General features: G+C 40.2%; 1 protein-coding gene across 2 annotated transcripts in view; it reads right to left on the bottom strand.

The window, feature by feature from the left end:
* Nucleotides 1-16541, bottom strand: part of LOC125695413 (cytochrome c oxidase assembly protein COX16 homolog, mitochondrial) — a 38920-nt gene that overhangs the window by 18000 nt on the left and 4379 nt on the right. The window contains exons 2-3 of one of the 2 annotated variants that reach the window (XM_048949795.1): nucleotides 12555-12632; nucleotides 5074-5246 (exon numbers count right to left, since the gene is read on the bottom strand). In XM_048949795.1, coding sequence (XP_048805752.1) covers nucleotides 5082-5246; nucleotides 12555-12632 — 243 coding nt within the window. In that variant the 3' untranslated portion in view covers nucleotides 5074-5081. Of the gene's footprint in view, nucleotides 1-5073; nucleotides 5247-12554; nucleotides 12633-16541 lie in introns of those variants that run through there. The other variant, XM_048949794.1, reaches the window with a different exon arrangement.

The following is a 16541-nucleotide window of genomic DNA, read 5'->3' as shown; positions in this document are numbered from 1 at the left end:
CTTCACAATAGTTATCCTTTATTTACCCATACCTTCTCACTATTTGTAGGCTGGGGTTTTAGGGCAAGCCAAGCTGTGAGTACAGAACATCTTCTAAAACTGTGGGCTCCCTCATGCTACACAGCAATGCTGCCAAAGGACAGCCATGCCATGAGGAGAGCCCTGTGCCTCAACAGGCCCCTCTCACATCAGCCATACGCTGGTGGCCAGGGCCTGACCAAATATTTGCACTCCAGCCTCAGAAAACTTGCCCTCTAGCAAACATTTCCAGAAGACAGAACTTGTCTACCCTAAAACTAGTTGGTTATTTTTACTAAAACATGGGTACTCTTTCTTACCCAGTTCTCCACAAAATAATATCCCACTGAAAGATTTCAGCTTTTACTTTAGAAACGGGAAGGGCGATGGACAGGATTTAATGAACATGAATTAAGCTTTTTTTTTTCTCCCCCATCTGTTCACACCAGCATAAACAGATGGGCCACAATTCTCCTGCAGCATCCACAACACAGCCCACAAAATTGACTGCTTGCATGAAATCCTGCAGTTTGTTCTCCACACCCATTTTTGAAACCTAGTATAAAACAAAAACCAACAGTTCAGGCTGTCCCATAGAATACTATCTTCAAATCCACAGATCATGTCAACTCCTCTAGATGGAAAATCAGCAGTCTTAAGCAGAGCAACTTAAATTTTCCTTGAGGAAAGACTCCAATAAGTTGTTACAAAAGTCTGTGTCACAAATATTCCAACCTGTGGCTTTAAGCAGCCTGGGCAGCTGTGGACATGAGATGACACATGCCAGGACCGGGGCAGTGCCTGTAATCTACAGCCAAGTGTCATTCTGCTAAAGGCAGTAAGAGAATGAAGGTCAGAGCATCAGCAAGAGCAAAGGGCAAGGGAAAACATACCATTACATGTGCCTGCATTCCCAGCAGCCTTTAATTACTTTATTCCGAATTTTTAATACACAGAAAACATGTATGTAAGGCTATTGCTCAAGCTTGGACAGGAATACTTCTGCATATTGAGGCGATACTGAGAACAAATCCAACACTCAGGCTCACATCCTTTGACTCTTTCATAAGATCTGCATAGAACACAGACAGACAAACAAAAACTATATATATTTAATCCTGCCTCTGACAGAAATCAATGCAGACATTTCCAAAGGAGCAATATTAAATCTTACTACAGAAGCAGTTCCCACAGTTTTGGTACATGATGTGCCAGTAATCTCTCAAAATCTAAATCTTCTGCTTGCTTCCAGATGGATTAAAACAAATAAACAAACAGAAAGCACCTACAATCTCAAAACCTGGACCATGTATTTTCACAAAATAACGTAAGGGCAATGCAAGCTATTATGTTCAAATATGGAGACCAAACCAAACCTTTCATTAGCAAGTACTTAAGCACATCTAGATTTTTTCATATAAAATCATCACAGCTAACAAAGTTTTCTAGCTCTGATTTCTGAGGGGAAAAAAAAAGGTACTCAAGCATTTAATCAATGAATGGTATGCCTTCATATCCTGCTTGATTTGCAGGTGCACATTTATTTGATATATAAAACATAAATTAGCACCTTAGACCTTGGCTTTGAATATGCCACCATAAATTTCATTTCACAGTAAAATTCAGCACAAAAACTGCTCTTTCTGGTACAAAACTCTGGAAGCAACAGCAAAACCCTTCGTGTTTCTGAAAGGTCCCTGCAAGAAAACCCAAATCTTGCTGTGTACATGAGGATGCATTGGCCCTAAGCGCAGACCCAACCACCTCTGCAGGGCAGAACTTTCCAGTATGGGATCGCAAGGGTGGCACCCCCAAGCTTTACTATATCCTGGTTCCCCTGTAGCCCAAGAGCACAAAGGGAGGAACTTGCCAAGAATTGGGTGCAGTTTCCCCCCAATCTCCTTTTTAGTTTCTTCCGAACAAGAAACAAAAGTCTAAGAGCTTCCAGGTGAATTGGAAAAATATGTTCAAGGCCTCAGAGTGAACTATGCAAGAAAGACAGAAATGGCTCAGCCTGCTTTTACTGACAGAGGATTTAATGCTTTAATCTGTTGCTACAAGAAGGGGTGAAAAGTAAGGCAGCAGTGAGTTCAGTCCTCTGGGCTGAAATGTGGACCATTGGTCTCTTAACCTGGAAGAATGTGCTTGGAGAATTTGCTGAATCAGCCACCACAAAGCATTAACAGGCAAAACAGCAAGAGGAGCAAGATATCTGCTTCAGAAATATAAAGAATGTTTCTCAAGGTGCCCTTGTGAAGCCTCTTTAGTATGCAATACCCGTCCTGCTACAGACACTTAAACAGTATGAAGTACACAATACAAACTAAATGCCCTTAAGGTATCAGTCCAGAAAAAGGAAATGTTACAAAAGGCTTTGTAACTCCTTTTCTTCTCCTCAAAGTGGGTATAATTTATGAAAAATTCATAAAATCTACTAAAAGATTTTACCATATTTAATACGAGCTTCATCACACCTTAACTTACCTTCGAGCACTTTTTAACACCTCAACAAACCTCCCAGAATTCCATATAATGCTTCGGCTGCTAATAATCTGACACGTGCAGCTTGGAATGTATTTTCTGCCATGTTGGTTAGCCTGGCACCACGCTGTTTGTCAGTGAATCGCTAAGGTTAGAAAAGACCGCTAAGCTTTTCTAGTCCAACGAATAACCCATCACCTACACCAGCAAGAAAACAAACACTGAAGTCTTCTTCTGAGTCCAAATATTTCTCAATATAAAACAAAAGTAAAATATTTTGCTGGGGTTTAACCTCAACAATTGATTTTGGCTACAAGTCTCAAAACTTTCTGTAAGTACTGTAACAACGTTGGCATTTTTTAATGGGTATTTTAACAGAAACAACTCAGAATTCAATGTGAATTTCATGCAATGGCTTTTGTTCTCTCCAACCTCCATCTCTGCAACAAATTACGTACTGAAAAAACCATAGGTTTTTCTAACAACCATCATCCTAAATATCCATTTTCTAAAGGAATTACTGCCTTTATAACAGCTTTCCACCCTACAGTAAAAATACTTTCCATACTGACATCTAGTGAAGTTTTACAGAAAAAGAAAAATCCTATTCTTATACTTGCACAAAGCTTACTGCCTTCCAAACGTACATATAAAAGGACTAGAATTTGTATGTCGTGCACTCTTTTCTTTTGAAAGATATTTTGCTACTATTTTTAAATAAAGAACATGTTTACCTGCTGAAGGCTCATCAGATGTTCTGATGGGTATATTAGAGGAAGCCATAATGATGAGATGTGGAGTAATTAAAATTAAACATGACTAATGAAGTTACTGGTTTTCCATTATGCGAGATGAAAATTTGCAGTTCCAATTTGCCATTAGATATTCCGAATAATTGGATCTTGTTACTTACTGTATTGTTTCAAATGTGACATATCTATTTATAGCAGAGAAAAACATAAATGGACCATGTAATGCTTCCAGAACTAAAAAAATACTATAGGACTCAACAACAGCTGTGCAGAAAGCAGTCTCTAAGCCCTCTGGCTACTATTGTACTTTTAAGGGCTAAGCATCCAACATGAAAAAAAAAACAACTATAATAAGTTCAACGGGAATTATGAATGAGAAAGATTTTAATTCATGCACTGTAGATAATAATAGGGCAAGTTCTCTCTCTATGCAGTATTGCAAAGCTTGCATTTCTACATCCTGTATCATTGAAGAAAGAAAAGTTCCTTTGGGAATACCTAAATGAGAGTCTCCTGCTCCCATTCATCACAGAACACAGAAGGCTGCGTAAGAACATGTATATTCTTTAAGGGTTCAGAAGTGGATGGGCTTTAAAGAGAGCTTGTGAACTTCTTGACTTCATGGCTGCCATTTTGCCTGCACTAGGACTACATGCAAACTCAAAGACCTTCTGTCATCCTGCAACTCCAGAGAGGCAAGACGCCATGTTATACCAGCTACAACATTCATTTCAGCACTCGCTCCTGTTCTCATTTTTGTATGTCATAAAAAAAAAGGCATTAAGCACTGCCTGACACAACACACAGGGGGCTCAGTGCAGACTCCATGGAAAATACATCACCCATCTAAACACAAGCTAATCTATAAACGTGTTGTGTAGTAACAGATACTTGGAGAGATACAGATCGTGTGTTTTCTCATTAGCAACTGTATTCCACATACGAGTTTGGGTTCTGCTGTTTCAGCCACACAGAAGTAGCTAGCAACAGAATCAAGTGAGTTGAGTTTTTCCAGCCTCAAAACACAAAGGATAAGGAAGATCTTAGAGACCACACTTAAAATGGGAGCATCTGCAGGTGTAAAGAGTTTTCAATGCCTTCTTGGTAACAACTGTAAAGATCTACAAGTCAAGAGCAACAGAAAATTCTGATCTGGGGACTGGGACCTCAGCCCTTCCACTTGAGTTTCAGTCTGCTGATTCCACTGCCAGGGCCTCATGAGGAGACTACAAGGCTCTCCTGGTGCTTGTGGGAGGTGAGGGGAAAACAGCTGGATGTTATGTTTGAGCCAAAAACTACCTGAATCTGAATTACACACTTGCAATCCCTCCAATTGCATGGCTAAAAATACCACTAATTAATCATGTCAATGTGACAGGATTTAAAAAAAACAAACAACAAACAATAGAACACTTAGCGCTGTGTAAAACGTAAAATTCTGAAATCTATCAACACTTTATATACCAAAATTAGTTCCACTTGCAATGGCACTATAATGAGTTTCTCCACTTAACAGTCTTCTCTTCATCTGAATCTAATCTTGACAAGAGAAAAGAAAGACCATAAAGAATTATGAAATGGAAAAATGGCTTCTGTTTCAAAATGAGGAACCCGGAATACTTGCATTCTATTTCATACTTTGTCACAGAGAAGCTCACTAATCTGAGATAAATCTGCCAGATGTCCAGCTTTCCCTAGATGCAGCCCTTTTTTTTCACCCAGAAATTCAATCCAAACCGGAAAAAAAAAAAAGAAAAGAAAGATTTGGCCACTTGCCTGGAATTTCCAGATGCTGGGCAGCACAGTCATGCAGTAGCTCTGACGCAGTTGCTAGATGATTGGAAATCCTGCTGAATATATATGCACTGGGACTGTCAGCCATCCAAATAGAGTTACCTTGTGTGCAACCATCCAGAACATACGCAGCAAGCAGCCTTTACTGAGAACTCCCAAGTAAGATATGCCAGGTAGGACAGAAATTGTGTCCTCGTTTTCCTGGACAGAAACACAAGAGCCCTCACATGAAGTATTCACTCTATGGCAATCTTCTAAGTGCATCCTTATCTTAACCTGATCTGAATGTGTATGTTTGGTGGCCCTGCTAGGCAGGGGGGTTGGAACTACATGATCCTTGGGGTCCCTTCCAACCCGGGTGATTCTGTGATTCTGTGCATCCACATACAAGAAAGCTGGAACAACACACCAGGCCATCTGACATTGACTTGTTCAGAACAGGCAACATAGCAACAGCCACTCTGCTGGCACACAAATCTCAAGATTCAGAAGGAGATTTACAGGCAGCTAGCACCTGGTTGTGCAGCAAAATCCACAGCCTGAATTAGACTTCTGAAATAAAAAATTAAAAAAAAAAAAATCAAAACGCAAGGTGGTTAAAATGCCTAGGAGGGGAATTCACACTGGGCAGCAATTAGAGCAACAGTAACTACAGAGCCACAACAGGAAAGACTGAGGAGTTTCCCAGACAAATAAAATGTGCCTTTAAACTCCCTTCCACACCCTGGGTAAGGGCGTGCTGACCAAACCAGAAGGTACCAGAAAGCATCCCTACTTCTACAGTCATTCTGTACGAAGCCTTGGAGGTTGTACTCACCAGCTCACCTAAGGGAGATCACATCTCACTTAATATAGATCGAGGGATATATTTAACCAAGCCTAAAAGGTTTTCTATATACTTAATAAATGACAAGCTACGCAACACCATAAAATCTCTAGCACCAGAGAGCTTGGCCTAAAGCAGAATATTAAGCACACGAAGGGCCTTCAGGCCAGCAGTGATAAACATCCAGGCAGCCACAGAACAGAGGAATCACAGCTTCTGATCTAGTCAGATACTAAGCCCATGAATCTTTAAATCAATTATTTCCAATCTGTACTAAAAACACATCACCTTTCTGCCTCTTAAAGACAAGCCACTTCTCATTCAGCAAAGCTCATTAAGGTATCCTTTCAAAAAGACATAGCATAGCATGGATGGCAGGAAAAAATGTGTATTACCAAATAATATTACTATCACCATATCCCAATTTAATGAGACTGTTGCAGCTTTCAACAACCATACTGTGTTTCTGATAGCCCATATATAGTTTAGGTTACTAGCAGAAGTCTTTTGGTGTTCATAGGTCTCCTGGTACTACTAGCACAGGCTCCCTTCATCAGAGTCTCATTTTTTCTTCAACTTGATAGGGATTATGTAAAAAGGCAGGTATGGGCCATATGTCACCCCCAGATTGTCCCACAGTGTTTTTAGCTGTCAGTGGTGGCAATAAGCAGGGCGTGCAGGTGATTGAAAACCATCTGAAAGCATGCACACAGTATCAGCCTCTGGATGGAGAGACAAAAATCTTATCGAACCCAGGACTGGATACATATCTGGCTTTTGAGAGGTTAAAATGCTAAACGGAAAGGATGTCTGAAAAATGAAAATTCACCTACCTGTTGGGCATAGCAAATTCAGTAAACACTGTTTATAGATGAAGTGGGAAAGTAATCTGAGCTCAAGCAAAATTGATTAATTTCTCCTTAAATCGATGCAGAGTACACAAATACAGTGCTAGCAGCTGAACCTCAAAGATTTCCAAGAATAGCATAGATAGACAGCTTATTTCCATACAGTCCCTCTGGACTGAACTGAAACAACAGAAAACTGATGTCTGAACATCTGGTACCACCACAGTGCAGCTCTGCTACCTTTCATTTCTGTGCCATATTGCAGGGCAGAAATTACTGCCTTGGACGATTCTGAACCACAGTCAAAAGATATAACAAGCTTCAAATCCCCCTGCCAACAGGAGCCAGGCTGCTTCACTTAACATCCAATTCTAAAACCCTCCACTAAGCAGGCCATGCTTGAAAGCAAGGTTTGCTTTAATTTAGCAAAAAGTGCTCCATTACATAATGAGAAATGACTGACAAAGAGTTTTTTTTCCCTACAAGCAATCCTAAGTCTATGCATATGAGAGCCTCTAAAGCATCAAAGGTTTCAGCGTATTATTTTCTTAATTTTCGGAGGACCTAGGACCAAGATCAGTGAATTTAGTCTTTGAAAATCACTTAAATCAACTTACACAAGGAAATTAGTCAAAGTTTGTCCTTGTTAGGTGCCTGGCTCAGGCCAACCTGATCTGCTTAAGTAAAAATAAATACAAAATCATCAGCCTCGATCCCTTGCCGCACTGTGCTTGTGTCATTAGCTTACTGAAACCAATCAAATACATAAAGGTGCATTTCTAAGTAAATAAAAGTTAGCCAAAAGCTTGCTGAGAAGACTTAGTTACTCCACCAAGTCCAATGACAGACCCTAAAATGATTTCATGATTCCTTGCTGACAAACTTAGAAAAGACACCTTCCACATCCAGAACAATCCACAAAACATTAATTAAAAAGGTTTTGATTCAGTTTTGTTCACACTTGCATCCAACAGGTTCTTTTTAATGCTACCTCCTATGACATCGTGGGAGCAGAAAAGGCAACTCTCCATAATCCCATTATACTTCAAAGACCACCAGCGGATCAAGTAAGAGTTCCTTCTGAAGGAAGGCACAAGGCTCCAGGGAAAGAACTTTAAGGGCAGGCATGAACACTGTTTAGGCTTCTGCTACAGTCAACTGAATAGAGATGGGTATTTCCAGAGGCAGTAAGATACGTGTTTAAAATAGGATCTGAGGCTTCCGCACCTGAAATTACACAAATGTTTATCTCACCTACTATTTACCTGTCAAACTGAATATACTGCTGGGCTAAGGATGGTGCATCTCACTGAAATGTGGTAGCAATAAAGTTTTGAGCTTAATCTCTCTGCTTTTTCCTGCAGTCAAACAAGAACATCATTGTCAAGCATTTATTTGAATAAGGAAAGAAGCATATTAAGGAGGCATTCCTGGCTCAAACCATCTACACTGGGCTGCCTGGATAGCTCCCAAACTAGGCTCTGCATTCAAGACAGTGGAAACATGAGCAAGGTGAATCCCAGACAGTGCACAGCATCACAAGCATACATTTAGATCTTGCTGAGCAGATACTGAATGTTTTAATTTCACTTACATAACTCTAATTGTACAAATAATCCAATTTTGACTATTTTAAGTACTAACAGTGTTAATTTAATTTGACCTTTACATTGGAAGGAGGTGCTGGCACATCTAGAAGTCCAGAGGATGAGTCTATACGCATCTGGAACAAAATCAAGCAGAAAGTCTGCAGAAAATAGAAGACAACCGAGTGTATGGAATGACCAGGGCTGGCAGCCACAGAGTCATGCCCATCAGTTATTGTTAGAACAAACCTTGTGCTTTTCCCATTCAGTCCAATTGCAATGACCTCGCCTGGTCAGATTACTCCTTTACAATGGTGAAGTCAGTCATGTTTTAGTCAGACTTCTGTACTTAGGGAATACTGAGTTGTAACATGATTTCAAGCACAGCTCCATCAAACAGAAGCAATAGCTAACAGGCAGTTTTAGTAGCAGTAATTCGGGGCATGATTCTACCTGCCATTCCTGTATACACACCTGAGCTGGTTTGTGTAATGCCAGCCAGCAACACAGCCTTGTCCACTCACTTGCAGATGTACTACCCTTTTTGGGTAGGTACTGCAGCCTTGTACGAATATCAAGCTGCTGCAGTTGTCATGATCAGTGCTTTCCAACAACTTTCAGTGCAGAGGAATGTTTCAGACTGCAACACAAAAGCATTCTAATAGGCAGATACCCCTTGTTGACTATCCACTCCCAGCAACCAGTACATGCTGGGCTGATTTCCTGGACCTTCCTGAGACAATTGCCAGTTGCATACCTACCTGATACAAGGCCTTAATGGCAACAGGATGTTTCTCTGCTCCTGTTCCGCCTGCACTATTTCACCCTGACCCAAAACACTTGAATTAATGTATCTCAACTGAGGAAATGTTTTTTTAAATACTCATTTGAATTTAAATAATTCTATTTGACTTAATTAACTTGCCTATTGCCTATGTAAAGTAGAGCAGCTTTAATTACATTCCTTTCACAGAGAAAGTGAGACTCGCTAACATTCGGTAACTGCCTTCTGCAGTCATTTATATCTCAGTAAAACATTACTAAGGTGATCTCTTAGAATTCTACTTCTGGGGTGCACTGTCTTTGCTTAAGACAAAAGAAAAAGAGGAGTGAACTGGGATCTTACATCTTATGATCTTGTAATAATGTTATATCTTATAACCACTGAAGAGGTCAGTACAACAATGCACTCTTGCACAACGCATGTTAGGAACTATTTGCAGACTTTATAATCAATTGATGTTTTGCTTCCTGACCTCAAGATTCCAGGTTACCCGTAAGTGCTTGTGCTGCACGTACCCTGAAGGAACTTGCTTGGTGCAATCTCCTCACACTGAGAACCTGCCTCCCAGTAACATCTCCTCGATAAAGCTGTATTGGAGCTTAAAAACTCTGTTTTATTAGTCAGAAGGGTTTGCTAAGGATTTGCTGTCAGCCTGGACTTCCCCAGGAAGTTGATGCATTGCTGCTCTTCAGCCCTTCACATTAACTATCAGCCAACAGTACAGATCGCTGGTCTGTTACTTCTGTCCAAGACTCATATCCAAAATAAGATCTGAATTAGCACGTCTCTAACCATGCCTTGAATGGCAAAAGTGGGCACAAAGTAAATAAATATAAATTCAAAAAAATGTTACGTACTTTAAACATTTTTTGTATATTAAACAGAAGTCACATTTTCTGTTTTAAAGGTGTCTCTGTTCAACTACATGTGCAACATTAAAGTACGACAAAGACAGAGCTTAGTTTTCCATTTAAGAATAAAGGTGCTTGGAAACATGCCTACACAAACCCGCCCACTGCTTCTCCACTAATTCAAGGTGGTTTTCCCATAAGCATATCTGGTTTTCCATGTCCAACTGCAATTTGCATAAACTCTTCCCAGAAAAGAAACAGTTGCCTAATCTGCATTAATGGCTATTTTGGCAACAAGAGATGATGGAGAAATTCTAGCATAAAAGGCATTTACATCAATAAGCATCTCGGCACAAGTTTATTTAAATGCAGTCTGCTCAGCATGCTTGCAGAATACAGCTGGTCTTGGTATCCCAAGTAAAATCAAGGTGTACCCAATGAGGTTTATTTCTTTTGAAAGAGATAGACATGAACAATGCCCTGATATCCAAAGATGCTATTCTAAAAGGACAGCATATCTGTTCTTGCTGCTAGTCCCTCTCCTTCTGCAGCTCTGTTTTTGTTCCAATCCTAACACCACACATCAGCTCAGCCATCTAAGTCCTGTCTGTCTAGCAGCAGAATTAGCAGACACATAAGTTCAGCAGCCATGCTCACAATAAGTGGTACAACATAATTTGCACGTCCTTAATATACAACCAGAAAAGACAGGCACTCAGGCATTACAAAGCCTACCCTATATCCAGATGGGTTGCTTAACTTTCCACAACCTCCATTTTTTCAGCAGTAACATGGAGATAATAAACCTGCCATGTTTGACAGCAAGGCTATGAAGCTTCATTAATTTAAATGATGAGAAAGCCTACTGAGCTCCATACAGAAAAAGTGTTATTTAAGTAAGGTTTTTATTCCAAAGGAGCAACAAAAAAAGATTCCATTTCTGTTATTGTCTACATCAATTTGCATACAACTGTCCAGCTCCCCAAGAGGTGCACTCTTCCTTTTTCTGCTAAGGACTTCTGTGTGTTACATAAGAAAAACATTTACTCTAACAGAAAGATGTCTCAACCAGTGAAGATCTTATGATCATTGGATTTTTAATAGCATTTTTAAATTACACAGATTACTGTTCTTTACCTAAGTTACATGTGAAGTATTTCAACCAATATAGAGAGAGAAGACTGCATTCTAATCACTTATGCTCTCGTAGTTGCTGAATTAAAGTGGTTCTTAACTCTGTTTTCATGGACATAGAAACAGAAACTAATGGAACGCATTACTTTCATTTGTCTCACTGTAACTACCAGCCTAAAGATGGTCTTGCTAGATTGCAGCTAATCTATACTGTTCTTTATTTAAATTTCATCTATTCAAAAATAAAATCGTGAAAAGAAAACACAAAAGAGATGCTGCAGCCTTAAGTAATACAGGCTGGAGCAGAATCCAGACGTCCTCTTTTAGCTTTTCAGAGAACTCCAAGATGCAGTAGCTTCCCCTCAGAGCTTCCATATACTGCTGTCCAATTCAGTGATGCTTCCCTTGGTTACAAATGCTGAGACACAGAACATCATATGTCTGAGTAAGCATAACCATGACTGCCTTTTTACCCTAGGCTGCGGTCACTGTTCAGTTAATGGAGGTCAAATGTAACCTGTTGAGTACAGATCTGACTAAGAAACTGACAGGAATAACAGACATCTTCTCCCCCCTCCTGTGATCGCCACCTGATTGGAGGAAAACTTAAATGCTACAGCTGGTTCTGAAAGCCTAGGACTGGAAAAAGTAACCAGCCAGAGCACTAAGATTCTTCTCCCATCTTATGGGCTATGTCACGTAAGAGTCTGAGCAGTAGCAGCCTGCATGGTGCTTCATGTGCCATAGCCAGGTATGCAGTGCAGAGAGCAATGAAGAACAACTGAAGTAATTCAGAAGGCCCACAACAATTGTCTAAGGCGAAACATGAGGGTCTCCACACCCTGAACAGGTGAGGATCTGAAAGATTTGACAGTAGAAAGCCACCGCAAGCCCACTCCGACTTATGTCACAAGTTCTGTAGTGAACATCTTATGTACAGACAGTGTCTGGAGTCTCACATAAACACTTTTTATATGAAGCACTCTACCATCTTTAAAAAGCTTCACATCTTCTGCAAGTCAGCAGCTCTGGGACCACAGTGACCCTCTGCATCACAATGGCAGGCTCACAAAGTACCCCAGCCCTTCAGGCATGTGAGCCCAGGCTGAACCGGGCCATGCACAGCCTCATCCAGTGGGCAGCAACTTTCTTTTGTGCACCTTTTAAAATATAAAGTTGTTTACTCTAAATTAGGTACAAAATCTTTCTAATAACCTCCTTCCTGATGTGCTACACCTCCTTTCTCCAGACTCAGAATTGCCACTTACAAACAACAGTAGGAACCAAACTATTTGTTAATCACTTTCCACAGCTGGCAAAAAGACTTGCTATTATCTCAGCCTCTATTATCTATACTGCTTGCTGCCTAAGAGCATAAAATAATATCTCCTAATACTAATATTTTGCTTGTCCGAGCAAACTATCTTTTATGAGTCAGCACATTTGCAAAATGAAATGAAGAGAAAACCACTTGAAGTACCTTGCCATGTAGTTTGTGGACATCATATCTTATCTGAGCAAACTCACGGAGTCCAAAAGATCCCCCAACAATGTAGAGCTGAAAAACAACACAATGAAAGCGTGTGTTAGGACCATCACAGAAAAAAGAATCACAGAACCACCAAGATTCGAAAAGATCTCCAAGATCATCCAGTCCAACCATCACCAACATTTCCTGCTGAACCACGTCCCTCGGTACAACAACTAAACATTTACATGTTGTGAAGAACACTCCACATACTGAAACAGAAACACAGAGAGCAAAGTTTTGTGGTCTGGCAGCTGGATATATCACAGAGCTACAGCTTCAAAAGGTTGGTAAGAAAATCCTTTGAGAGGCCTACCACAAATGGGACAGCCCCATATTTGTAGCTCAAGGCATTAATGCTGTTCTTCTGGATAGATACTGATTCATCTATACATACAATAGAAAAGGAAGTATTAATATCAAGGAAAAAATAATGCTTTCTTTATGTATGAATATTCTGGTAAGAACAAGTAACAGGAAACAGAAAATAAAAGCATTCAAAATAGTTTAAAAGAGCCTGAAAATTATTTAAGATTTATTCAGCCGTATCTGGTATGTCAGCTGATGATATGCTATCTTCACACCATATGCTGAAAGTCTCAAGGAACAGACAGTAAATGAATCTTAATATGGTTGACATCTCAGCAAAAAAAAAAATCCATTAGCTGATATTCTTTAAGTTCTAATGAGAATTATGTTAATTAACATCTTATGTGTTAATTTAACAAATGTCATGTCCTAAAGAAAGAAATCAGCAGTACTACAGTCAAGTTTATAGTTACAAACAGCGCTTTATGGTTGTGATGTCAGAGTGGCTGTGGTGGAGCCAAAGCAGATGCACTGGTGTATAGCAGGTTCAACGAGGGAGAAAGCAAAAATCCTTGCAGCATCACTTCAAAATTAGCCTGTCTGACAACAAAATTGCATGAAGTATATTGTTATGAGATGTAATATGAACAAAGGCACGTTCAACTATAAAACAAATGTTTGGGGACTTTTTTAGCTTAGATCATCTAAAACTCTGTAAAGTAGCTAGTGGAAGTGAGGCAGACAGCTGCTGCATGAAATAAATCATGTGCTGCTCTCATTTGGCCTCACCACACTGTTTCACTTGTTTGACAGCAGCCATCTATTATACATTAATTTCATGTTTGCAGCTATACACATGATAAAGAAGTTGATACACACACACTTCTCTTCCTTAAGACAAGTTTTGGCCTGAAACTGTAACCTTATTCACAACATCTTTATGCTGTTCCTGGGGTGAAAAACTTGCATTTCGGTTTCCTTTTGCTTTTCATACAGCATAAGCAGAACAGCCAGCCTGGTAAGCTGGACACATCGCTTAGAGCCATTATCAATACGAATGCCTTACACTTCCAGTACTGTGATGGTCAGTTTCTCTTCCTCCAGATCTTCTCCAACCTTGGTGATTCTATGATTCTATGCCACAGCAGCTACAGGCAGCTCTTAAGTTAATTATATATATATTTAACTGCATTCAAAAGTCAGTAAAAGAAGCAATGACAGGAAAGTATCAATGAGTTTGTGCAACTGTAATAGCATTAAAGGTAACAAAGTACCTGGAGACAGACAATGTGTTGAGTGAAGTACTGGCCTTGGCTTAAGTACTGCTGTTCTCTTTTGTACTATGAGGGAAGATGTCCTCACCTTGTTCATATAATTGTATTTAAAGGGAACAGTACAGACATACAAACAATGATAGATCTAGATTTAGCAGGCAAAATAATCAGAAGTGGGGTAAGACATTACAAATTTCAGCAATGTTCTTAGCTTGTTGGCTTTGCATACTCCATAACTCTCACTCACGTTTCTAGTTTTCCAATTTATAAAATGGAGATAATCTCTACGTTCCTTGCAAGATAAAAAAGCATTACAATGAATTAAATTGCTCAGCGTAAGTCAAGGGCAAAGCAAAGTCCAGTATGTTCCAACAAATGCCAGACAGGCCCAGACAAAAGAGACGCAGGGGAAATCCTAGCAGAAGCTATTCAGGATACCATATAAATAGAACAATCAGGTTGGCAACATTTTCATGAGGTCAGATGCAACTTGACGCTCCACTTAAAGTGAAAACTGGGAAGGTAACTCCAAACAAAAAGAAAATTAAGTACATTTTCCTCCATCCTGATTTAATAATCATACATATGCTTAAATCATAAAATGTAAATGCATGAGCAACTGAAGATTACCCAAGTCAGAAAGTTGAGATATAACGGCATTCTGCAACAGTACCGTTAGTTTTACATGCTTCAGACACAGAGCACAAACTTTATTATGGAGTGAACACAACCTGCTTAATTACTTGAATGCAGTCAGCAGAGTGATGAAATGCTGTGCTTTCTCCTTTCCTCCCAAAGTTTAGTTTAGGATGTAAAACCAGGAAACACGTTGGTGAAGCAGCACTCAGCACCTGTTAGGGTGAGCAGCTCAGCAGCACAGTGAGCTCAACCTCCCATCAAAGAACTCGTGCTGGATCATTTCTTTATGTTTCAGTGAGTACACAAAAAAAAACCCAAAAAACAACCCTACAACGTTGTAATGCAATTATGCATGCATGGAAGACTTGCGTGTTGCAAAACAAAATGAAAGATAAGATGTGACATAAGAGCACCATCTGTCACATAGACTCAGCAGCCTCAATAAATGTCTTATGTAAAAAAATGACATAAAACTCCCTTTAATTCTTTTTAAAAATCTATTTGTTCACTTCTGCGTTGGGAAGTATGTTATGCAATTAGTTATAGATGGCATCAGGCTGATCACTTGAACTGTGTCTTAGGATGGATAACACTTGTGTTTGTCACCAACCACAGCGAGACGATGTTCACCGAGGACTCATAACAGCACAAGAATATAGTTAAGAGCAGATCCCTACTTTTTTGGAGCCATTTTCAGTCTCTTGGGCTAAAACAATAACAGGAAACAATTTCTCCAGCAGCAGCGATTGGTGGTGTTATAAGCATCCCTGTTGCTAGAGAGACTCATCCCTGTTACAGCAGTGGCTGTGACAGGCAGATCACGAAGGTACATTACATTTGTTGCAGAGCCCTACATGAAACCACACTAATTAGTGCTGGCAACACACATTATGGTGTAAAGAAAGCAGGAAAATGTCATGATAAATATTGCTGGTGAAGGAATGTGATAATTTTCAGCCTCTTCTTCAGGACTGCTGCTGCAAAACCCTCCAACTACTCATTGTGAGCTTCAAAACTAGAGCAGCTATGAATGATTTTTATTTTAGTTTGCAGTGATCACAGTCAAAAGGGTTTTGGGGTTTCCTTTCTAAAGAACTATCATGTATGCAGGGTAGGGCTGGTGAAAGACAGCAATTTGGCAGCCCAAGGGACTGAAGTCTCCCATTTGTTTCCTAAATAAAGCAGCATTTTGCACTGCCAAGAAAATCAGCCGAGCCTCAAGCGCCCTCCTCTGCCAGCTCCCACTCAAAGGAGTTGCTTGCCAGTGCTGCGCAGGCTGCTGAGAGAGAACTGGAGCAGAATCCTCTTTGAAACTGACTGAGATTTCACCCTGCTCCCAGTGGGAGCGGAACCAGGTCTGCCTTTCTTCTTGTCCGCAACCACTCTCAGCTCAGATCACGGGAAAAACAAAAATTACAAATCTCTTAATTTGATTCAAGAGCACAATCAAGTAAGGGAGCGCTCTGATTTACTGTGTACATTAGAGCTTACAAACTGCACTACATCCAGAAACAGATTAAACATGCCAATAGATGGCTGCATCCTCACCTGGGGCAGCACCTGGCACACAGCAGAGGCAGTCACAACCAGCTGGTAACGCAGCCCTGTGCAGTGCTACGCAGCCTGGAACTCCAGGCAGAGTACTGCACTTGGACAAGCACTGCCTTAACCAGCTCAAGGTAGAGTATGTTCAAAGCAGTCAGTCTGACAGTTGCAA

Source organism: Lagopus muta, chromosome 6, assembly GCF_023343835.1.
Source record: "Lagopus muta isolate bLagMut1 chromosome 6, bLagMut1 primary, whole genome shotgun sequence".
Classification (NCBI taxonomy): domain Eukaryota; kingdom Metazoa; phylum Chordata; class Aves; order Galliformes; family Phasianidae; genus Lagopus; species Lagopus muta.
This window is presented reverse-complemented; position numbering and strand designations above follow the sequence as displayed.